This window comes from Phyllobates terribilis, unplaced genomic scaffold (genome assembly GCF_046119375.1).
Source record: "Phyllobates terribilis strain yellow unplaced genomic scaffold, ASM4611937v1 Scaffold_29__1_contigs__length_15306474, whole genome shotgun sequence".
NCBI lineage: Eukaryota > Metazoa > Chordata > Amphibia > Anura > Dendrobatidae > Phyllobates > Phyllobates terribilis.
Genome location: NW_027362789.1, coordinates 14,330,372 through 14,354,852, shown reverse-complemented (window position 1 = coordinate 14,354,852; position 24,481 = coordinate 14,330,372). Strand labels below are relative to the sequence as shown.

Below are 24,481 nucleotides of genomic sequence, written 5' to 3'. Positions count from 1 at the left end.
TCGCCTACATCTTACATAAAACCATTAGGAAACACTGGAACATCTTACAAACCAGCTATCCCACGATCCCTGCGTTCTAACAACCCCCTTCCTACCGTGTTTTAAGAGAGCAACCAATATTAGAGACTCTCTGGTATGTGCCGATTTGGGCACAGCGCACCAATGTCCTAAACGACGGTTCTTCCAGAATCCCAAAATGGATTCAAAGCACAAGTCCACAATTCTGTGCAAAAACCTAATGTTGCCCATTCCCTAACACTTTATCACGGCAGGACATAGTATTTCTCAATTCAAATACCAGGTATTGGAACAAGTTTTGACACCACGTCGGAGGGGGCGACCAAGTGAGCCTTCTCAAACGTAGAGAAGCCTTCTGGATTCATGAATTACAGTCCTTAGAGCCGAAAGACCTTAATAGGGACTGTGACCTACTGGCTTTTTATATATGGTTTTTTTATGTTTGGAGTTTGGTTCTCAATGAACAATTGGTATAGAGAAACTTGTCACCCAGGGATCTTATGTGACCCCATGTTGAAATGTATTTTACGTTTTTAAATGTGGTCTTCAATTTGAATAGGTCAATAATATACATGTTTTGATCTCCATATCCTACTCATATATTGTCTTCTTTATTGCAGATTATTCCTCTCTGGACACTCTTGTCCCTTCTCCTGGATCCTTCTCAACTCCAACAAAGGCTCTGGCTCATGCCCATTGGGGGCTCTATATTGGTGTAACGCACGTTCTCTCTCCCTGGCACTCAAACTTCCAGCTCACTGGAACGCATTTACACCGGCCTGTGGAACGCACAGCTTCCTGGGAGCAGCGTGTCACTTCCGGTGACGTCACACGTGCACTTCCGGAGTTCACACTACACAGCACTGCGGGATTGGCCGCGATTGGTCAGCCGCCCTCACTATTCCCGCCCCCCACCTTTAGAAACCATCCTACCCCTGAAAACGCGCACAGTACCAGGAACTAGCGGTGGACACCGCGTTCCTCTAAGCCACTACGTGCAGTACCAACTTATAACCAGGAACTAGGGGTCACAGGTATGCTACATCCAGCTCTATTCTGTCTATCTCTGCCTCCACAGTCCCTCTCAGCTGATAACTCTGAGTCTGCCACTCTCTGCTCTTTTCTGCAGACCCAAGCAACCAGTGTCACTATATCTCCACACTTTTGAATTCCTACCTTTGAATACCATCCAGCAGTCTAGTAGGTGTCAGCTCGCTTCAATTTTTATATATACTTGCTCTATACTATGATGTTGTATCCGTATTAATGGGGTTTGATGAAATATTATGCACTGTGTGACAGCATGTTTATTGTTCAGGTTAAACAAGAGATATTATCATGTTATTGCGCAATGATCCATTTGTATATGCTTTTTTAATTTTATTATTTATTATTATTCTTCTATTTATTGTTTTGTTCTTTGTGCTATTTCCAACAGTTACTGATGAAGGTCAGATCGACCTAAACGCTAACTTTTGTTTTTGGACTGCATTAAAAAAATTGAACCATTGAATGCCGAGGTTATTCTCCATTCCAGTGTCAGAAAATGCGACGAGAATTAGCTTTATGGAAGATGAGTCTATGAGAAACGTATTCGGCTGCGTGCCCACGTTGCGTATTACAGGCGTATATGCTGCGGATTTTCCGCAGCGTAACCGCTTGTAAAACGCATGTATATCCGCACCCCATGGTCCCCAATGGCATTCCGCAATGTCAATGCCCATGCTGCGGATTTTTCCGCAGCGTATATGCTGCGGTCAAAAATCCGCAGCATGTTCGTTAATTTTGCGGAAGCGCAGCGGAATCAATGTGCGGATGGTACCCAAGTCTGGATGAGAGGAGACTCTCATCCAGACCTGGGTACCAAAGAACCTGTAAAAAAAAGAAAAAATAAAGTTTATACTTATCTTCTGATGTCTTCCCGGTGTTTTCCCGACATCGCGCTGTTGTGTGAAGGACCTGCCACGTCATTGAGTCATGTGACCCATCACATGACTCAATGACGTCACCGCAGGTCCTGCACACAACAGCATGAGCCGCTCAAGACTCCGGACGGGGCGGAGAATGCATCGGAAAGTGAGTATAAACTTTATTTTTTTTATTTTTTACCATTCTGATTCTTTTTTTTTTAACTATTACTTGGTCACACTATATAAATCCATGCCGGTTGCATGGATTTATATAGTGTGAACAAGTTGTCAAGCACTTTTCCAAGTGATGCTTAAATCACTTGGAGAAGTGCTTGATAACCCGCATGCGGAAATGCATGCAAAGACACTGCAAAGACGCCTCACAAACGCTTCTACCTGGCGGGAAAACCGCATGTAAAATCCGCATGCGATTTTCCCGCCAGGGAGAAGCGTAAAACATATGCTTCAGTTCCGCAACGTGGGCACTTAGCCTTCAGCTGCCGACTCCGAGGAAGAAACTGCTTGTTGTCTGTGGCCTAAAATATAAAGGTTTTATTACTAGATGTAAAGTAAAAAACTAAATGATGTGAAATAATAAATCTCCTTATATGTTTCCTCTCATTATCTCCAATAGATGTATTATTACACAGGATTTTTATGATGTTCCATCAACTTATCTTCTTCTCATTCAGGTCTCTACAATATCGGATCCTCTCAGTGAAGATCTTCTATATATGAACATTTTCCTGATTTACTCATCAAAGATGGATATGGACAGAGACAAGATGGCGGAGAGGATATTACACCTCACCCTAGAGATCCTCTTCCGGCTTACTGGAGAGGTGAGAGATTCTGATGACGTCACATTACATCATTCTTATCTATGGGAATAACAGATGGACAGAACTGGAGAGGTGACGACTCTGGAAATGTCTGTAGTGAGATTTATTAATGTGTCTCTCCATAACCAGAGATTAATCACGGGGCCTCCACCTCACCCCCTGATACATGAGGACATCAATGACCAGAAGATCCTAGAACTCGCCTACAAGATGATTGAGCTGCTGACTGGAGAGGTGACACTGCTGGGAATGCTGGGACATTATACAGTAACGCTATGGAGGGATCGAGGGGATGATGGTATCATTGTATGTGTCAGGTTCCTATAAGGTGTCAGGATGTCGCCGTCTATTTTTCCATGGAGGAGTGGGAGTATTTAGAAGGACACAAAGATCTGTACAGGGACTTCATGATGGAGGTTCCCCAGCCCCTCACATCACCAGGTAATAGACAGGACTAAATACACATGGCCTATAATTGTCTATATGTAAAGAATGAATTCAGACCCTGTATGTGTTTCCTCCAGATCTATCCAGTAAGAAGACAACACCAGAGAGATGTCTCCGTCCTCTTCTTCCACAGGACTGTAAACAAGAAGATCCCAATGTTCCTCAGGATCATCAGGTAGATGGAGAGAAGGTGTCATGAGATCTCCCCTATGATGTGTAGACGGCTGTGAAGGTCTTGTGTTCAGTCTTGTTTTATCCACCAGTATTATATGTTTTATACTTGTGTAATGAGAACGGTGGAGATGGCAGGATTAGAGCTGATCATAGATGTGACTTCTCCATCTGTCTTTGACTTTTATAATATTTGTTTCAGGGTGAAGATCTGACCCATAGTAATATTACAGAGACATATGTGAGGGGTGATGAGCGGTGTAAAGAGGAGATTCCTACATATGACTACCCAGGTGAGTAGTAACCACTAAATGCACAGAAGTCACAGATTCTTCTCAGTCACCGGCTGTGGCTGCTTTATCAGTGGTGTAGTCCGGCTGTATCACAATTTTGTGAGCACCATTTTGCCTCTAGACCACAACATTCTCCTCCGTCTGAAAATGTTCAGATTACTTTGGGAAATTATGAAAGCCCTTTTCTATAGAATTTACAACCTGGAGGATCCACCTGCCCCCTGGGATTAGATGATGCTGACCGTTACCTGCCCAGATCTGTAAACTACAAAGCTAAATGACAGCATACGTAGAATGTGCTGACAAGTTAGAAAATCACTTGAAGAAAAATATTATGATGGTCCTGTAAGAGAAAGCGGAGGGTAATGATGCTGTTGGCTTCCTAGAACCCTGATATCTTAATGGATGAATCTACCTTCTCTCCCTTCTGTGCTGCTGAATGTCCTCATATGGTCCCTACAAGACCAGGTCCAGTCTTTCTGGCCAAACTTCACTTTTATGATCGACAACATTAAATGTGCAGTGAGGCCAAGTGTGAATTTCTGTACAATAACAACAGAGTTTCCCTTTATCCTGACTGTTCAATTTATTTTAAAACCGACTAACTTCAATCAGGATTGTGATAAACTATACAGAAAACATTACACCTGTGCCATGATATATCTCTAAGCTGTGCGTGGCTGATGGCTGTAATATACATTTATTCACGCCTGCAGGAGATGTGTTGGCATGGCTCGAGCCCTGGTTTCATGGATTCACTCCACGTCATAAATTCCATTATGTTTTCAGTCCTAAGGAATTCAGATTACTGCACAATCTCTCCTGAAATGGGGGCACTAATACTTTCTCTACTCTTCTGGTCAGGACTCATAGTAGCTCCAATGGTCCACCATAAATAAGTGCCACTCCAGTTTAGTGTTGGATTTCTCCCTTCATACATACGTTGTTGTTGGGGATGTTACATGTTTTTATATTCTTTCTTTTTTTTTACAGGTTCATTCTGTATGATAGTTTCATTGTAGTGGGATCAGCTTTCCTCATTTGTGTGACTCTGTAACTCCCTGGTAGTCTTTCAAAAAGATCTCCATTGCCTCTTCCAAATGCCCGAGATCTAAATTTAAGACGCCTCAGCTCTGCAGTATTATAAAAAGTTCTCTTTGAACATCTAATATTTCTTCTTGAATCTCATCTGACTGAAAATATTGTCCCTTACTATAGTTTAGATTGCCAAGAGCCCCCGAGCCCCATACTTTAATTACTCCCATTACCAGCGCTGCCTGCAGAATGATTAAGGCGGCTCCTGGTGACAGAAGCCGATTTACAGGATCAGATCCCAGAGGAGATGGGACAAACCATTTGCAGAAGCCGTAATATGACAAAATGTCAGAAAACCAGGGCAGTAGAATTCCCCATAAAGTGACTTCATTTTGGAAATTACAACTCTCAGTGAATTAATCTATAGGAGTAGTGACTATTTTGACTACACAGGCACTTTCCGACAATTAGTCCTGGATGTTGGAGAGTAAAAATTGCAGATTGGCCATTTTATTATCCAACACATAGTGCCCAGATTGTGCTCCAGGAGACTCAAACACCTTAAATTAAGTGGGTTCTTCTCACTATAGTAATGCCAAATGCATAGATGCTAAATGTGTTTTGGGCGCACTGCAAGGCTCAGAAGTGAGGGTGAGATTTGACTTCGGAAAAGCAGATATTGCTGGATTGGTTTATGGAAGCCATGCTGATTATCAAGAGCCTTTGAGCCACTAATAATGTGGAAACCTCTGTTTTTCCACTGACAGATGATGGACCTGAGTGGGGACTTGTTTTTTGTGGGATGAGTAGAAGTTTTTATTGGTATCATTTTTCCCTACATAACATTGTTTGATGGCTTCTTATTCCATATTTTGGAGGCAGAATGAACAGTTGGACACCACGCTCTACTGGTTCATCCTATGAGGTTTTCTATTAGACTGTGAACTGTCATTCGGTCAATAACTTCCCATTTCTACGGACATTTTAAGTACAATTAACACAAGAATCCCATAGAAAAATAAATAAAGATTGCATGGCTGGACCAGAAGTCCTGGCTGGACAGAGGCTGCACCATCCAGGGCTTCTGGTTCTGACATCTCCTCCATCACCAGAGCTGCCTGCAGAATGAATAAGGTGGCTCCTGGTGACAGAAGCAGACGTCGCAGGAGCAGATCCCAGAGGATATGGGACACAGTGAATTTATCTATGGGAGTAGTGACTATTTCGGCTCCACAGCCACTTTCCAGAAATTATCACGCAATGGATGTTGGAGAGTGAAAATTGCACATTTGCCATTTTATTCCCAAACACATAGTGCCCAGATTGTGCTCCAGGAGTCACACTCCGTAAATTAAGTGGGGTCTTCTCACTATAGTAATGCCAAACACATGGATGCTAAATGTGGTCTGGGCACACTGCAAGGCTCAGAAGTGAGGGTGAGATTTAACTTTGGGAGAGCGGATAGTACTGGATTAGTTTATGGAAGCCATGTTGCTTTTCAAGAGCCTTGGAGCCACTAATGATGTGGAAACCTCTGTTTTTCCACTGACAGATGATGGACCTGAGTGGGGACTTGTTTTTTGTGAGATGAGTAGAAGTGTTTATTGATATTATTTTTGCCTACATAACATGGTTTGGTGGCTTTTTATTCCATATTTCGGAGGCACAATAAACAAACAGTTGAACAAAACGCTTTACTGGTTCATGGTATGAAGTTTACTATTAGACTGCGAACTGTCATTGTCCTGGTGAATAATTCAATATTTTACATAACTTTCCATTTTTACGGAGAGTTTAAGTAGAAATTAAAAAAAATAAAAATTCAAGGATATTTTATTCAAAACTAATAATTGGTTTTATTCTTGGCAGATGACTGTACCAGGAGATCAGAGGAACAGCTGACATCTTCAATTTTTAAATCAGATGATCTTGAGATCCCACAGGATACAATTGAAATGAATGACATTTCTCCAGATTTACCATCATTCCTTCACAGCAAAGAGCTATCATCTGATCCTTTGAAACAGGTCCTGTCTTCCGATTCATTACTGACTACTAAGGAAAGTCAAAGTCACAAAATAAGCATTAAAAAACAAACGGATATTAAAGCAAAGAAGCCATTTTCACTTTCAGAATATGAAGATAGTTTTTCCCTCGAAAAGTCTTTTCTTAAATATCAAAAAATTCACGCAGCAGAGAATGGATTTTCTTGTTCCAAGTGTGGTGAATATTCTAACCAGAAATCTAATCTTGATGGTCACCAGAGACTTCACACAGGGGAGAAGCCTTTTTCATGTTCAGAATGTGAGAAATGTTTTAACCAGAAATCCGCTTTGGTTAAGCACCAGAGAAAAGTCTGTAAGAAACAAATAAGAATAGCAAAAGAGGAGACAGAGAGACTAATTGCCAAGGAAAGTAAAACGAATCCCAAACTGTTCTTTAACTATATAAACAGTAAAAGGATTAAAACTGATGGCGTTGGCCCATTGAAAAATAACCTGGGTAAAATCATAGAGGGCGATGAGGGTAAAGCAAACCTACTCAATAGCTTCTTCTCCACTGTTTTCACAAAAGAAAACAATTTATCGGAGGAAATGCAGAGTGATAAAGTAAACCCTCCGCTAAATATCACCCACCTAACCCAGGAGAAAGTTCAGAAACGCCTAAATAATATCAAAATAGACAAGTCACCAGGCCCAGATGACATACACCCCCGGGTACTAAAAGAATTAAGTAATGTGATAGACAGGCCACTGTATCTTATATTCAAGCACTCTTTATGGACAGGGACTGTCCCACTAGACTGGCGCCAAGCAAATGTGGTACCAATATTCAAAAAGGGGTCTAAAAGTGACCCTGGGAACTATAGACCAGTCAGCTTAACGTCTGTTGTGGGTAAATTGTTTGAAGGATTTCTTAGAGATGCTATTGTAGAATATCTTAATGATAATAACTGTCTAACTCAATATCAACATGGATTCATGAGGGATCGCTCCTGCCAAACAAACCTGATCGCCTTCTACGAGGAGGTGAGCTCACAGCTGGACCGGGGAGAGTCAGTGGATGTTGTATACCTTGACTTCTCTAAAGCGTTTGATACTGTGCCACACAAAAGGTTGGTATATAAAATGAGAATGCTTGGTCTGGGGGATAATGTGTGCAAGTGGGTAAATAGCTGGCTGAGTGATAGAAAGCAGAGGGTGGTTATCAATGGAGTAAGCTCAGGGTGTGTCAGGGTTACTAGCGGGGTGCCTCAAGGGTCTGTCTTGGGCCCTATATTATTTAATATATTTATTAATGATCTAGTGGAAGGGTTGCATAGTAAAATAGCAATATTTGCAGATGATACTAAACTTTGTAAAGTAGTTAATACAGATGAGGATAGGGCACAGCTACAGGAGGATTTAGATAAATTGGGGAGTTGGGCCAAAAAATGGCAAATGGGGTTCAATGCCGATAAATGTAAGGTCATGCACATGGGAAAGAAAAACAGCAGTCACCCATACATATTAAATGGGAAACCGTTGGGGAAATCTGACATGGAGAAGGACCTGGGCGTCTTGGTTAATGGCAAATTAAATTGGAGTGCCCAGTGTCAGGCAGCAGCTGCGAAGGCAAATAGAGTCATGGCATGCATCAGAAGAGGAATAGGGGCATATGATGAGAACATTGTTCTTCCTCTGTATAAAGCGCTGGTAAGGCCGCACTTAGAATATTGTGCACAGTTCTGGGCTCCGGTGCTCAGGAAAGACATATTGGAGCTAGAGAGGGTACAAAGGAGGGCGACTAAGGTAATAAAGGGAATGGAGGGACTAGAATACCCAGAGAGGTTGTCAAAATTAGGCCTATTTACATTGGAAAAGAGAAGGCTTAGGGGAGACCTCATAAACATGTATAAATACATCAGGGGGCAGTACAGAGATCTCTCCCATGACCTGTTTATACCAAGGATGGTGACAAAGACGAGGGGGCACACTATGCGTCTGGAGGAAAGGAGGTTCCTGCACCAGCATAGAAGGGGATTCTTTACGGTCAGAGCCGTGAGACTCTGGAACTCTCTGGGAGAGGAAGTGGTGATGTCCAACTCACTTAATGAGTTCAAGAGAGGCCTGGATGCCTTTCTTGAGAACAATAAAATTACATCTTATGCTTAGTTAATTAATCCAGGGATTTAATCTGACTGCCAGATTGGTGTCGGGAAGTGAATTTTTCCTCAATGATGTAAATTGGCCTATACCGCATGGTATAGGAATAGCGGAATAGCTGCAGTGCACAAGAAATAGGCTGAACTGGATGGACGCTTGTCTTTTTTCAGCCTTATAAACTATGTATGTAACTATGTATATAAGAACTCACACAGGGGAGAAGCCTTTTTCCTGTTTAGAATGTGGGAAATGTTTTAACCAGAAATCAGATTTGGTTAAGCACCAGAGAACTCACACACAGGAGAAGCCTTTTTCCTGTTCAGAATGTGGGAAATGTTTTACACGGAAATCAACTCTTAATAAACATCAAAGAACTCACAAAGGGGAGAAGCCTTTTTCATGTTCAGAATGTTAGAAATGTGTTAGTTGAAATTTTTTTCTTGTTAAAGAGGTTGAGCAATACTAGGACAACCCCTTGTCATTTCTCGTGTTTGGCCTTGTTAAAAATAAAAGCACTCGGGGCGTGGCGATTCTGAGGAGCTGAGAGGACGCAGGAGATTTGAGCTCCCGCTATCCAGCTCATAATCCTATACTCACCAGACCCTGATTTTCATTTCTGTGCCCTGCAGCACAGCTCCGGAGAAGCGGGGAGCGGCTGGGCTTCTGAGGAGCTGCTATGGAGAGGGCTCCGGTCTGGCGCGCTCTGTGGACCCCGGCAGAGTAAACTCTCTGAGGAGCGGCGGTCATCTTGAGGGCTCTGCACGTGGCGCAGCTCACAGGAGCCACTGAAAATATATGCTGGCAGTCGGTCTCCCTCTGAAAGGCCTGAGGAGCGACAGGCTTCTGGAGAGGTGCAGCAGTGAGTGTACCGGACAACCCGGTCCCGCGGCCTGTCTAGGGGCCATTGGAATATCTGAAGGAGGGAAACACAGCAGCCACATCCTAACTCTGCAAGGGGAAGTGTAAGCCCTGGGGCATGAGACTCTCAGCCTATATTTAGTCCCTTGCATTCATATATGGTACACAGAGTGACTGAAACAATATACAAAGCAACCAGAAACCACTATTTCCTTCAACTTTTATTATTGGAAATAACATATGTTTTCTACTGAAACCGGCATATAATTTATAAAAGATATTACTGAGGCACCGCTGCAGTAAAGATACCAGGTGGCAGCATTGTCCAGACACTGACCTCTACATAATAAATCTGCATAATATACAATTGGAGTAAACATAATACAATATATTCTGCCTATAACGTTACAAAATGAGCCGAGGGAAAAACTCTAGTATAGAAAATAAATTGAAAGACTTTGCCAGCAGGGACCCCAGGAAAATTCTCGATTGAGGAAGGGGCCAACATCCTTGTCAAATAAAACAACGGATCAACGTAAGAGTCATGTATCTGATGAGGAGGAGGCGGAGTGACACGAAGAAATGACTTTGAAGCAAGTTGCTGACCAACTTTTAGAAGCTATATCCACTTGCAAGAACTCTCTGACCGGAAAGATAGAGGAGGTTCTTTCAGATGTGGGCCTACTCCGCCAAGACATGCAAACTATGAAGAAACGTGTCACTGACGCTGAGACAAGGGTATCAGAACTGGAAGATAAACTGCCACCTGTTGTTAATAAGTTGACCAAAGTGGCTGGATCCATAAACGCCTGGCGCCAAAAAGCTGATGACCTAGAAAATTGAATGCGAAGAAATAATATACGAATTATTGGCCTACCAGAATGAACAGAGGGTCAGCATCCTGAAATCTATTTGGAAAATTGGCTTAAATCTACCCTAGGAGATGAATACTCCCCGGTCTTTGCTGTGGAAAGGGACCACAGAGTTCCAGCAACCCCCCCCCCCTCCTGGGGCCCCTCCTTGACCCCTTCTTGCTAGACTGTTGAATTCTAAGGACAGAGATACCATCCTGAGATTAGCACAACAAAAAGGCTCTATTAAATACAACAATTCTGCAATTTCTATTTTCCCTGATTTTTCTGTGGAACTACAAAAACAGAGAGCCCAATTTATGGATGTAAAGAAGAAACTTAAAGACAAAGGGATTATCTATGCAATGGCTTATCCTGCTCATCTCCGAATTGTTTCTGGAAACTCTACTACTTTCTTTGCTACCCCGGAGAAAGCGTTGGAGTGGCTCCAATTGCACCCAGAGCCTGGAAAAGGGTGACCGACACCCTTTGTGCCTCCGTTCCTATATTGAATATTGGGTTTGATGTAATTTGATACACCTTTTACATATGCGGGAGTTCAGACTTTGCATCGTCAAAGACAACATAATACCTCACACTGGGATCAGTGAAGGTATTCCCTGAAAGGAAGCGTCATAAGAAAAGTTTACTTCTTGTTTTGGTTGTGTTTAGGGTTGTTGTTTACAAGTTGAATGCTGTCAAAGTGCTCAATCCTTTTTGCTTGGTCTCCATGCAATATAATTTGTTGGGACCTATAGGGGCGATAGATCAACCTGGTGAGCCCCATAAATATATAAATTGGGTGGAAATTATTGGATACGTCAAACGGGAAATAATGAATATGAGCAGTAATAGTGTAATGGCCTTTTGTTTCTATCCCTCATATTTATTCCCATCTTCTTATATTAGGTAAATGGCATCGCAACTGAAATGTATGACATGGAATATAAGAGGTCTTAAATCCCCTAAGAAAAGGGTTAAAGTATTCTTGCAAATCAAAAATTACCAGCCACATATCCTGGCTTTGGTCGAAACAAACCTCACTAGAGATTCAGCTAGGTGGCTAAATAAACCCTGGCTGCAATGGTCAATACACTCTTACCATACAAGCTATTCAAAAGGAGTTTCGCTTTTAATCCATAAGGCCATTAGTTGGGAGGCCCGCAGAGATTCAGAGGGAAGATTTGTTTTTATAAATGCTATAATTGATTCCAGAGAGTATGTAATACTATGTATATAAAACCCACGTCCTGCTAATCTAATAATTGTCCAAAAGTCAGTAAGCTTCGCACTAAACTACCCGGATGCTCAGGTATTGTGTATGGGGGATTTCAACCTGATTATGGACGAAAATTTAGATAGATTGAGTATTGGTGACAACACCAGAACGACAATAACACCATCTTCTAATTTGTTTTCAACCTATATGGAGAGTATTGGTTGGATAGAATTGTGGAGATTACATCACCCCGGAACTAAAGAATACACATGTCACTCCTCAACCAAATCTACGTTATCGCGGTTAGATTATATTTTCAGTTCTAGTAATACCGCAACGTGGGTACATAGTATTGAGCATGGGGTAAGAGGAATCTCAGAGCATAGTCCGGTGATACTAACGCTTAAAATTTGACCAGGTAAAAGACAGACCCACATGGAAACTTTAGTCCCTTTTGGTTAAAATTAATTGGTCCTGATGATAGAATACCGGATCAAATAGACTGTTTCGTGGAAGTACATCCGTTGCCAAGGAACATTAAGATTTTTTGGGATACACTGAAGGCATACCCTAGAGGATGCCTCTCCTCCACTATTTAATACATCAAGAGAATGACTTCACAGGTTGATACCGAGTTTGAACATAGGTTAAAGGAAGGTGAACAGACTTATGTTTCAGACCCGTCTGATGAGAATAGAGTAAACTGGCTACACTTCTATAGGTTGGATACACAAAACGTTGACACTAAATCTAAACGTAAACTATTCTTCACTAGACAATCATATTTTGAATTGGGGAACCAATCAAGTAAGTTGTTGGCCTTTATGGTCCGCAAACTCTAGTGCTATTCTTAGGATTCGAACATTAGGGGGCCATATAGTTACTGCGGCAGAAGACATTCTAAGTAATTTTCATAACTTTTATAAATCATTATATAAATCCCAAAATGCCCATAATAAATTGGAATGTCTCACTTATTTGGCAGATCTTGATTTTCCCAAATTAAGTGTCACACAACAATCCTTTTTAGATGCAGATATCACTTTAGAGGAAATAAATGCAGCACTGGCAGATATGGCTTTGGGTAAAGCTCCGGGCCCTGATGGCCTACCACTAGAGCTCTACCATAGATACCAAAAAGTCTTGATGCCGCACCTTTTAGAGACTTTCTCAGAGGCGATGCAAAGTGGTTCCTTGCCTGAATCCTTTTATGATGCCAATATTATTGTCCTAAAAAAAAAGGGGAAAGATCCTCTGGAGTGTGGATCATATTGCCCTATTTCACTATTAAACGTGTATTACAAAATTCTTACAAAAATTCTAGCCATGAAACTTAATAAGGTGATACTATCTGTTGTCCAGCCGGACCAAACAGGTTTTATGCCAGGAAAAAATACTTCTATTAACATTAGAAGGGAGCAATCAATAGCTCAATATAGCTCTTTGATACCGGGAAATGATTGAGCCTTGACTTCATTGGATACGGCCAAGGCTTTTGACTCGTTGGAGTGGCCGTTTTTATTTGCTTGCCTAGAGAAATTTGGTCATGGCCCTAAATTCCGGGTCTGGATTCAAACATTGTACGCGGCCCCCAAAGCTAAGATAGTGATAAATAATATATCCTCCACATCTTCTTCATTGGAATGGGGAACCAAAAGGGATGCCCTTTGTCTCCGGTTCTATTCGCTCTAGCAATTGAAGCATTGGCTATAAGAATACGATCATCTGAGGATATCAGTGGAATTACAATTGCAAACAGAACTGACAAAATTGGTTTATATGCAGATGACATGATAATTTTTATGGACAAGGTTAAAGATACTCTCCCATCTGTTATATCTACTATTGATAAATTTAGTGAATATTCGGATCTCTTTATAAATTGGGATAAGTCTTCTCTTATGTCTCTGTCGCCCATTCCGTATGCTGATTTGGAAACGTTATCTCTTTTACCTGTAGTGTCCTGTTTCAGATACATGGGAATTGTGATTGTTAGAAATGATAGAGAGGACCTCTAGAGTAATACTCTCCCTTTATTAGAATAATAAGCTAAATGTAAATTTTCCTTGTGGGGGAGATTACCGCTATCAGTGTCAGGAAGGATTAACTTAATTAAGATGATCTTCCTCCCTAAATTTAATTATATATTACAACATGGTGCAGTACCGGTCCCTAAAAAATTCTTCACATCTCTTAACTCTTTGATGTCCACATTTATTTGGGGAAACTCCAGACATAAACTCAGGTTATTTACCCTTCAAAGTCGTAAAGATATGGGAGGAGCAGCTCTGCTTGACTTCCAGCTATATTATTAAGCAGGTCAACTAAAAGCGATCCGTAGTTGGATGCCTGACTCCCAGTTACCGAATTCTGAGAACCACTTGCCACACGTTTTAGGCACAGGTTGTTTACTGGGTTTTTTAGAATTTAATAAATCGACTACCATTAAGTTGTTACCCCTACATAGATTGGCGAGAACGGTATGGAAGCAAGCAAAAAAAAGAATTGACTTTACACATGTTATAGCTGAAATACCTATATCGGGGAATCCGTACTTTGCGACATTAGTGGAACATTCATCTGCCCCCTTTTGGAAAGCTAGTGGGGTCTATTTGTTAAGAGACATTTATGAAAGGTCTATACTGATGTCATTTGAACAGGTGCAAAATAAATTCAAGGTTCCAAGATCTCAATTCTTCAGGTACCATCAACTTAGAACTGGGCTCAGATCTCACTTACAAAATTTAGAAATCAAACTATTTCCTCATTTCCCTTAATAGGAATACTTAACCCCTTAATAACATCTGACGTACTAATACGCGTCTGTGCCCTGGGACTTAAGAGCCAGACCCGTATTAGTACGTCATATCTTTAATGCGGCACTGCGACTTAAGTCGCGGTGACAGCATTAAAGTTACGGTGCCATCCTACCTCCTGGTAGATGGCGTCATCATCCCGGGGGCTGTCGCCGCCCCCCCGCACCAGCGATCGCTGTGATTGGCTGTTCAAATCTGAACAGCCAATCACAGCATTTCTCACTGTTTCCGGCAATGTGATTGCCGGAAACAGTGATCTGCAGCCTAGGATCGGTGCTCCTATGAGCACCGATCCTAGGATGTTGATAGGACACCCCAGCCCTGGCCCCGGACTGCTATGATCGGTGCGATCGCCGATCACATCGATCGCACCAATCGTAGCGCGACCGCGCGGTGACAGGGCGGTCATGGGGCGGTGACCGGCTTGTGACCTGCCTGTCACCGCCCCATGACCCCCTGTAATGTGACTCAAGCCCCCAGACTGCTGTGATTGGAGCGATCAATGATGACATCGATCGCTCCAATCAGAGTACCTGAATACAGGTGACCAGGCGGTCACAGGGAGGTGTCACCCCTCTGTGACCCCCTGTGGTGCGTGCTCTGCTCCAGCCATGTCTGATTGGTGCAATCAGTGTCACCAATCAGATGGCTGGGGCACAACATGCACCACAGGGGGTCACAGAGGGGTGACACCTCCCTGTGACCGCCTGGTCACCTGTATTCAGGTACTCTGATTGGAGCGATCGATGTCATCAATGATTGCTCCAATCAGATTACCTCCACCTGTCACCACCCCATCATCACCCTGTGACCGCCCTGCAGACCCTCACATTTGGTGAGGATTTCTACAGAGCGATCACATCTGATGTGTCTGTGCTGGGCCTTGTAGTGCCACAGAATATTCTCACTGTTCCAGTCGCTGCTGCTGCCGCTGCTCCTGGATCTTCTGTTCCAGCGTCCTGGATCTTCTGCTCCAGCTCCTGGATCTTCTGCTCCTGACCTGCTGTGGTTCCTGCTCCAGAGCCTGCTGCTGATCCTGCAGAGAAGACTTTGGTAAGTGTGTTCTCCCCTCATCCACCCCAATCCCCCCTCCCCCCTCTTTTTACCCCCCCTTACCTTTTTTTCTGCGTCCTGCAGCGGTCTCCAGCTCTGGTCCGAGTCTCCAGCTCCACTCCCGGTCACCAGCGCCGGGCTCCTGGTCACCAGCGCCAGGCTCCTGGTCACCAGCGCCAGGCTCCTGGTCTCCTGCACCGGGCTCCTGGTCTCCTGCACCGGGCTCCTGGTCTCCTGCACCGGGCTCCTGGTCTCCTGCTCCGGGCTCCTGGTCTCCTGCTCCGGGCTCCTGGTCTCCTGCTCCGGGCTCCTGGTCTCCTGCTCCGGGTTCCTGGTCTCCTGCTCTGGGTCTTCTGTTCCAGTCCTGCTGACCCTTTGGTAAGTCCATCTCTGATCTCCCCTCATCCACCCCAATCCCCCTCTTCCCCCTCTTCCCACTCCCCTGTCTTTTTACCCCTCTTCCCACCCCAGTGTCCCTGTTAATTCTTTTGCTTCTGTTCTCCAGCTCCAGTACCGGTCTCCTGCACCGGGCTCCTGGTCTCCTGCACCGGGCTCCTGGTCTCCTGCACCGGGCTCCTGGTCTCCTGCACCGGGCTCCTGGTCTCCTGCACCGGGCTCCTGGTCTCCTGCACCGGGCTCCTGGTCTCCTGCTCCGGGCTCCTGCTCCGGGTTCCTGGTCTCCTGCTCCAGGTTCCTGGTCTCCTGCTCTGGGTCTTCTGTTCCAGTCCTGCTGACCCTTTGGTAAGTCCATCTCTGATCTCCCCTCATCCACCCCAATCCCCCTCTTCCCCCTTTTCCCACTCCCCTGTCTTTTTACTCCTCTTCCCACTCCCCTGTCTTTTAACCCCCCTTCCCACCCCAGTGTCCCTGTTAATTCTTTTGCTTATGATCTCCAGCTCCAGTACCGGTCTCCTGCACCGGGCTCCTGGTCTCCTGCACCGGGCTCCTGGTCTCCTGCACCGGGCTCCTGGTCTCCTGCACCGGGCTCCTGGTCTCCTGCTCCGGGTTCCTGGTCTCCTGCTCCGGGTTCCTGGTCTCCTGCTCCGGGCTCCCAGGCTCCTGCTCTGGGTCTTCTGTTCCAGTCCTGCTGACCCTTTGGTAAGTCCATCTCTGATCTCCCCTCATCCACCCCAATCCCCCTCTTCCCACTCTCCTGTCTTTTTACCCCTCTTCCCACTTCCCTGTCTTTTTACCCCCCTTCCCATCCCAATCCGCCTCACCCCAGTGTCCCTGTTAATTCTTTTGCTTCTGATCTCCAGCTCCAGTACCAGTCTCCTGCTCCGTGCTCCTGGTCTCCTGCTCCGAGCTCCCGTCTTCCTGCTCCGGGCTCCTGTCTTCCTGCTCCGGGCTCCTGTCTTCCTGCTCCGGGCTCCCGTCTTCCTGCTCCGGGCTCCCGTCTTCCTGCTCCGGGCCCCCGGTCTCCTGCTCCGGGCCCCCGGTCTCCTGCTCCGGGCTCCCGGTCTCCTGCTCCGGGCCCCCGGTCTCCTGCTCTGGGCTCCCGGTCACCAGCGCCGGTCTCCTGCTCCGGGCTCCCGGTCTCCTGCTCCGGGCCCCCGGTCTCCTGCTCCGGGCTCCCGGTCACCAGCGCTGGTCTCCTGCTCCGGGCCCCCGGTCTCCTGCTCCGGGCTCCCGGTCACCAGCGCCGGTCTCCTGCTCCGGGCTCCCGGTCTCCTGCTCCGGGCTCCCGGTCTCCTGCTCCGGGCCCCCGGTCTCCTGCTCCGGGCTCCCGGTCTCCTGCTCCGGGCTCCCGGTCACCAGCGCGGGGCCCCCGGTCTCCTGCTCCGGGCTCCCGGTCTCCTGCTCCGGGCTCCCGGTCTCCTGCTCCGGGCTCCCGGTCTCCTGCTCCGGGCTCCCGGTCACCAGCGCCGGGCTCCTGGTCACCAGCGCCGGGCTCCTGCTACGGGCTCCCGGTCCTGAAAGAACAGAGAGGACTTTGGTAAGTAATCTGATCTCCCCTCATCCAACACAATTCCCCTCTTCCCACTCCCCACACATTTGTGCGCACATCCAGCAGCCGCCGAGTATTGATCGGTGGCATAGTTCACCAATCCACACTCGTGCTCGCTGTTTGCACCACATACAGTATTTCCTTTTTCCACACACTCTAAATAAAGTACTGACACACACACACTCTCAAAGAATTGACACACACGCAGCACATACATAACAAACAATGTCCAGCTCATCCCAAACTCATTATTCAGCGGAGGAGGCATACGCTATTCTTGCCTCCGACACTGACAGTGAGGGTGAGGATCCCACATTTCTTTGTTTTTCCGACTCCTCGTCGTCTTCCTCCTTCTCTTCTTCCTCCTCTTCCTCAGGTTCTGCTGGCCCGCCCCGCCGTCGTCGCAGGAGAGATGTTCCAGCGCCCCCCACTACTGAGCCTATATGGACTTCGCCCCCCGAAAATTATGAGCCGCTGATTCCTGATTTCGTAGCGGAATCAGGAATCAAGTTTGACACCACCGGCCTCACAGAAATAGACTTTTTCAAAGTCTTTTTCTCTGAGGATTTTATAAACCTCATGGTGGGCCAAACTAATTTATATGCTCATCAATTTTTAGAACAAAACCCCTCTTCATCATTTTCTAACTGGTCTCCTGTAGACGCAGTAGAAATGATGAAGTTTTGGGGCCTGATCCTTCTTATGGGGATCTTGAAGAAGCCCGAGCTTCGGCAATACTGGAGTGTTGACGTTTTGTATAACACTCCAGTGTTCCGAATGGTCATGCCCCGGACACGTTTTCAGGCCATCTACAAGTTCTTGCATTACCAAGATAATGCAAGGTGTCCTGCACGCGATGACCCGAACTTTGATCGTCTTTTCAAAGTTCGGCCGGTCATCGAACACTTCAACAACAAGTTTGGTGAAGTGTACGTGCCCCAAAGGGACATTTGTGTGGATGAGTCCTTAATTTCTTTTAAGGGGCGGCTTGGATTCCGGCAGTACCTGCCCAGTAAGAGGGCAAGGTACGGGATCAAGCTGTATAAACTTTGTGAGAGTACCTCAGGATACACTCACAAGTTTAGAGTTTATGAAGGGAAGGACTCCCGGATTGAACCCCCTGAATGCCCCCCTGTTCTGGGAGTGAGTGGGAAAATTGTGTGGGACTTGGTGCACCCACTGCTTGATAAAGGTTATCACCTCTACGTGGATAACTTTTATACAAGTATCCCGCTCTTCCAGTCCCTCTCTGCGCGACGTACCGCAGCCTGCGGTACTGTCCGCAAAATTCAGAAAGGCCTCCCAAAGACGCTAATTGGGCAGCTGCTCAAGAGGGGTGAGAGCAGAGCCCAATGTAGCGACCACCTGTTGATGGTCAAGTACAAGGACAAAAGGGATGTCCTTTTCTTGACCACCATACATGGTGATGGCAGCACACTCAGCACTGTACGAGGTTCCACTACACAGGTCGTCAAACCAGACTGTGTAGTGGAGTACAACAAGTACATGGGGGGAGTTGATCTCTCTGATCAAGTCCTCCAGCCATACAGTGCTTTGAGAAAGTCCAGAGTGTGGTACAAGAAGCTGGCCGTGCGCATTGTACAGATGGCAATGCACAATGCTTTCCTTCTGTCACAATGTGCAGGCCAGACTTCTGCGTCGCACCTTCAGTTTCAGGAAACAGTTATCAAGGCCCTGATATTTGGCAGCGGTGACAGAGAGGGCCCCAGTACTTCTGGAATTGAAGGACCAAGAATTGTACCAGGCCAGCATTTCCCAGGGCAGATCCCTCACAGCGGAAAAAAAGGAAAGTCACAAAAGAGGTGCCGAGTGTGTTATAAAAGTGGAATACGCAAGGACACCATTTATCAATGTGACACCTGCCCTGACAAACCTGGCCTGTGTATGAAAGACTGCTTCAAAAGGTACCATACTTCGATGGACTATTGAATTAATTTCTGAAGTATAACAACCTGACGAACACTGCACAGCTGACGTAGTGTTCGTCAGGTTGTCATACATCAGTTGTGTAGTGTTCGTCAGATTGTCCTACACAACTGATGTATAACACTACATTACAAAATTCAAAAATCAACTAACACTACCAAAAAGGGGGCACTTGTTAGGCATTTCACTGTTTAGGCACATCAAGGGCTCTGAGAACATGACATGACGCCCGCAGACCATTCCATCAAAGTCTGCGTTCAAAAGCGTCACTCCTTCCCTTCCGAGCCCTTACATGCGCCCAAACAGTAGTTTTTTTCCAACACATGGGGTATATGAGTACTCAGGAGAAATTGCACAACAACTTATGGGGTGCAATTTCTCCTAGTACCCTTGTGAAAATATATTTTTTTGCATTTTTGTGGAAAAAATGTTTTTTTTTTATTTTCACAAGTCAACATTATGATTTTCTGAGAGGCACCTGGGGGTTCAATGGGCTCACCACACATCTATATAAGTTCCCTGGGGGGTCTAGTTTCCAAAATGGGGTCACCTGTGGGGGAGCTCCAATGTTTAGACACACAGGGGCTCTCGAAACGCAACATGGTGTCCTCTAACAAATTGGAACCATGTCGCGTTTGGAGAGATCCTGTGTGTCTAAACATTGGAGCTCCCCCACAAGTGACCCCATTTTGGAAACTAGACCCCCCAAGGCACCGATCTAGATGCATAGTGAGCACTTGGAACCCCCAGGTGCTTCACAAATTGATCCATAAAAATGAAAAAGTGTTTTTTTTTCACTTATTCAATTTTACGAATCAATTTGTGAAGCACCTGGGGTTCCAAGTGCTCATTATGCATCTAGATAGGTGCCTTTGGGGGTCTAGTTTCCAAAATGGGGTCACTTGTGGGGGAGCTCCAATGTTTGGGCACACAGGGACTCTTCAAATGCAACATGGTATCCGCTAACAAATTGTCGGCTCAAATTGTTAGCGGATACCATGTTGCATTTGAAGAGACCCTGTGTGCCCAAACATTGGAGCTCCCCCACAAGTGACCCCATTTTGGAAACTAGACCCCCCAAGGCACCTATCTAGATGCATAGTGAGCACTTGGAACCCCCAGGTGCTTCACAAATTGATTCGTAACAATGAAAAAGTGAAAAAAAAAACACTTTTTCATTTTTATGAATCAATTTGTGAAGCACCTGAGGGTTCCAAGTGCTCACTATGCATCTAGATAGGTGCCTTGGGTGGTCTAGTTTCCAAAATGGGGTCACTTGTGGGGGAGCTCCAATATTTGGGCACACAGCGGCTCTCTAAATGCAACATGGTGTCCGCTAACAAATTTAACGCAAAATTGGCTCAAATTGTTAGCGACGCCATGTTGCGTTTGGAGAGCCGCTGTGTGCCCAAACATTGGAGCTCCCCCACAAGTGACCCCATTTTGGAAACTAGACCCCCCAAGGCACCTATCTAGATGCATAGTGAGCACTTGGAACCCCCAGGTGCTTCACAAATTGATTCGTAACAATGAAAAAGTGAAAAAAAAAACACTTTTTCATTTTTATAAATCAATTTGTGAAGCACCTGAGGGTTCCAAGTGCTCACAATGCATCTAGATAGGTGCCTTGGGGGGTCTAGTTTCCAAAATGGGGTCACTTGTGGGGGAGCTCCAATGTTTGGGCACACAGCGGCTCTCCAAACGCAACATGGTGTCGCTAACAATTTGAGCCGATTTTCCGTTAAATTTGTTAGAGGACACCATGTTGTATTTAGAGAGTCCCTGTGTGCCCAAACATTGGAGCTCCCCCACAAGTGACCCCATTTTGGAAACTAGACCCCCCAAGGCACCTATCTAGATGCATAGCGAGCACTTGGAACCCCCAGGTGCTTCACAAATTGATTCGTAACAATGAAAAAGTGAAAAAAAAAACACTTTTTCATTTTTATGAATCAATTTGTGAAGCACCTGAGGGTTCCAAGTGCTCACTATGCATCTAGATAGGTGCCTTGGGTGGTCTAGTTTCCAAAATGGGGTCACTTGTGGGGGAGCTCCAATATTTGGGCACACAGCGGCTCTCTAAATGCAACATGGTGTCCACTAACAAATTTAACGCAAAATTGGCTCAAATTGTTAGCGACACCATGTTGCGTTTGGAGAGCCGCTGTGTGCCCAAACATTGGAGCTCCCCCACAAGTGACCCCATTTTGGAAACTAGACCCCCCAAGGCACCTATCTAGATGCATTGTGAGCACTTGGAACCCTCAGGTGCTTCACAAATTGATTTATAAAAATGAAAAAGTGTTTTTTTTTCACTTTTTCATTGTTACGAATCAATTTGTGAAGCACCTGGGGGTTCCAAGTGCTCACTATGCATCTAGATAGGTGCCTTGGGGGGTCTAGTTTCCAAAATGGGGTCACTTGTGGGGGAGCTCCAATGTTTGGGCACACAGCGGCTCTCCAAACGCAACATGGTGTCGCTAACAATTTGAGCCAATTTTGCGTTAAATTTGTTAGCGGACACCATGTTGCATTTAGAGAGCCGCTGTGTGCCCAAATATTGGAGCTCCCCCACAAGTGACCCCATTTTGGAAACTAGACCACCCAAGGCACCTATCTAGATGCATAGTGAGCACTTGGAACCCTCAGGTGCTTCACAAATTGATTCATAAAAATGAAAAAGTGTTTTTTTTTTCACTTTTTCATGGTTACGAATCAATTTGTGAAGCACCTGGGGGTTCCAAGTGCTCACTATGCATCTAGATAGGTGCCTTGGGGGGTCTAGTTTCCAAAATGGGGTCACTTGTGGGGGAGCTCCGATGTTTGGGCACACAGGGACTCTCTAAATGCAACATGGTGTCCTCTAACAAATTTAACGGAAAATCGGCTCAAATTGTTAGCGACACCATGTTGCGTTTGGAGAGCCGCTGTGTGCCCAAACATTGGAGCTCCCCCACAAGTGACCCCATTTTGGAAACTAGACCCCCCAAGGCACCTATCTAGATGCATTGTGAGCACTTGGAACCCTCAGGTGCTTCACAAATTGATTCATAAAAATGAAAAAGTGTTTTTTTTTTTCACTTTTTCATTGTTACGAATCAATTTGTGAAGCACCTGGGGGTTCCAAGTGCTCACTATGCATCTAGAAAGGTGCCTTGGGGGGTCTAGTTTCCAAAATGGGGTCACTTGTGGGGGAGCTCCAAAGTTTGGGCACACATGGGCTCTCCAAACACAACATGGCGTCCGCTAATTATTCAAGCAAATTTTACAATCAAAAAGTCAAATGGCGCTCCTTCCCTTCCGAGCCCTGCCGTGCGCCCAAACAGTGTTTTTTCCCCAAATATTGGGTATCTGCGTGCCCAGGGGAAATTGCACAACAAATTTTGGGGTCCATTTTTTCTTGTTACCCCTGTGAAAATAAAAAAAATTGGGTCTAAAGTAACATTTTTGTGAAAAAAGTTAAATGTTCATTTTTTTCTTCCACATTCAAAAAATTCCTGTGAAGCACCTGAAGGGTTAATAAAGTTCTTGAATGTGGTTTTGAGCACCTTGAGGGGTGCAGTTTTTAGAATGGTGTCACTTTTGGGTATTTTCTGTCATAAAGACCTCTCAAAGTGACTTCAAATGTGATGTGGTCCCTAAAAAAATGTTTTTGTAAATTTTGTTGGAAAAATGAGAAATCGCTGGTCAACTTTTAACCCTTATAGCTCCCTAACAAAAAAAAATTTTGGTTCCAAAATTGTGCTGATGTAAAGTAGACATGTGGGAAATGTTATTTATTAACTCTTTTGTGTGACATATCGCTCTGATTTCAGGGATTAAAAATTCAAATTTTGAAAATTGCAAAATTTTCAAAATTTTCGCCAAATTTCCATTTTTTTCACAAATAAACGCAAGTGATATCGAAGAAATTTTTCCACAATCATGAAGTACAATATGTCACGAAAAAACATTCTCAGAATCAGGGGGATCCGTTGAAGCGTTCCAGAGTAATTACCTCATAAAGTGACAGTGGTCAGAATTGTAAAAATTGGCCCGGTCATTAACGTGCAAACCACCCGCGGGGCTTAAGGGGTTAAATCTCAAGGTCCACAAGGTCTTATATCCAGCTTGTATACATACTTGCTATCAACAGGCTTAGATCGGAACCCTTTACAAAAAATAAGTGGAGACTTCTAATTCCGAATATGGGGGAGGAGGAATGGGAGGAAGTTTTGGAGTCCCCGTCCTTTGTCTCCCCCTCCGTCAATAATAAGCTGATGCAGCTATATATTATTCATCACCAGTCATACCTCACACCCCTCAGACCATATCAAATGGGGCGTTCCTCTAATTCAGAATGTTTACGATGTCATACCATAGATTCTGACTTTGTTCATTTAATTTGGGACTGCTCCATTATTGGGTCCTTCTGGCAGGAAGTAACCTCTTTATTATCTTCCTTAGTATCCATCCCAATTCCATGTGATCCATTGATTTGCCTTTTTTGGGGTAATGGAGGATGATGCCTGGGATCATTATATTAAGATTTTTTTTTATAGAAACCTTATTTTTGGCCAGGAAATTGTTGGCACTGAGATGGATGGGCAATACACAGCCAACATTGCCATCTTGGATCGCACTGGTTAAACTCCATCATCCCATTCGAAAAGATAGTATACCAAAACAGAGGTTATCCATTAAAATTTTCCAAAATATGGGACTATTGGAATTCTTCGTGTCTTACGGTCTCTACTTAGGCAAAGGGTTTGAGGTGGGAGAGTAAATTTGAAAGGGGTGTGAGAATAAATAGAAAACCACAAGTTATAAGTGACAAAGAGTTTGCTTATAGGGGCAGACATTTAGATCCATATATATTACGATGAGAGTCAATCTGAGCATGGAAAGGATAAAGACAGCACAAGTTTGATAAGTTGTGGTTGAGGGTT

The 24,481-nt window shown here is 44.8% G+C and overlaps 3 protein-coding genes across 3 annotated transcripts in view; 2 read left to right on the top strand and 1 right to left on the bottom strand.

Moving 5' to 3' along the window:
- The window catches only part of LOC141178644 (uncharacterized), a 1,052,471-nt gene that overhangs the window by 747,276 nt on the left and 280,714 nt on the right, over positions 1-24,481 (bottom strand). The window lies entirely within an intron of this gene.
- LOC141178638 (uncharacterized) lies at positions 679-8,880 on the top strand. Its single transcript, XM_073660526.1, has 8 exons — positions 679-1,052; positions 1,148-1,218; positions 2,621-2,770; positions 2,900-3,004; positions 3,088-3,211; positions 3,295-3,392; positions 3,591-3,681; positions 6,586-8,880. The coding sequence occupies exons 3-8, from the start codon at positions 2,663-2,665 to the stop codon at positions 8,868-8,870; spliced, it is 2,811 nt and encodes a 936-aa protein (XP_073516627.1). The 5' UTR covers positions 679-1,052; positions 1,148-1,218; positions 2,621-2,662; the 3' UTR covers positions 8,871-8,880.
- LOC141178672 (uncharacterized) overlaps positions 9,043-24,481 on the top strand; it is a 43,711-nt gene continuing 28,272 nt past the window's right edge. The window contains exons 1-3 of the mRNA XM_073660560.1: positions 9,043-9,271; positions 12,775-12,873; positions 13,482-13,780. Coding sequence (XP_073516661.1) covers positions 9,043-9,271; positions 12,775-12,873; positions 13,482-13,780 — 627 coding nt within the window. The remainder of the gene's footprint in view (positions 9,272-12,774; positions 12,874-13,481; positions 13,781-24,481) is intronic.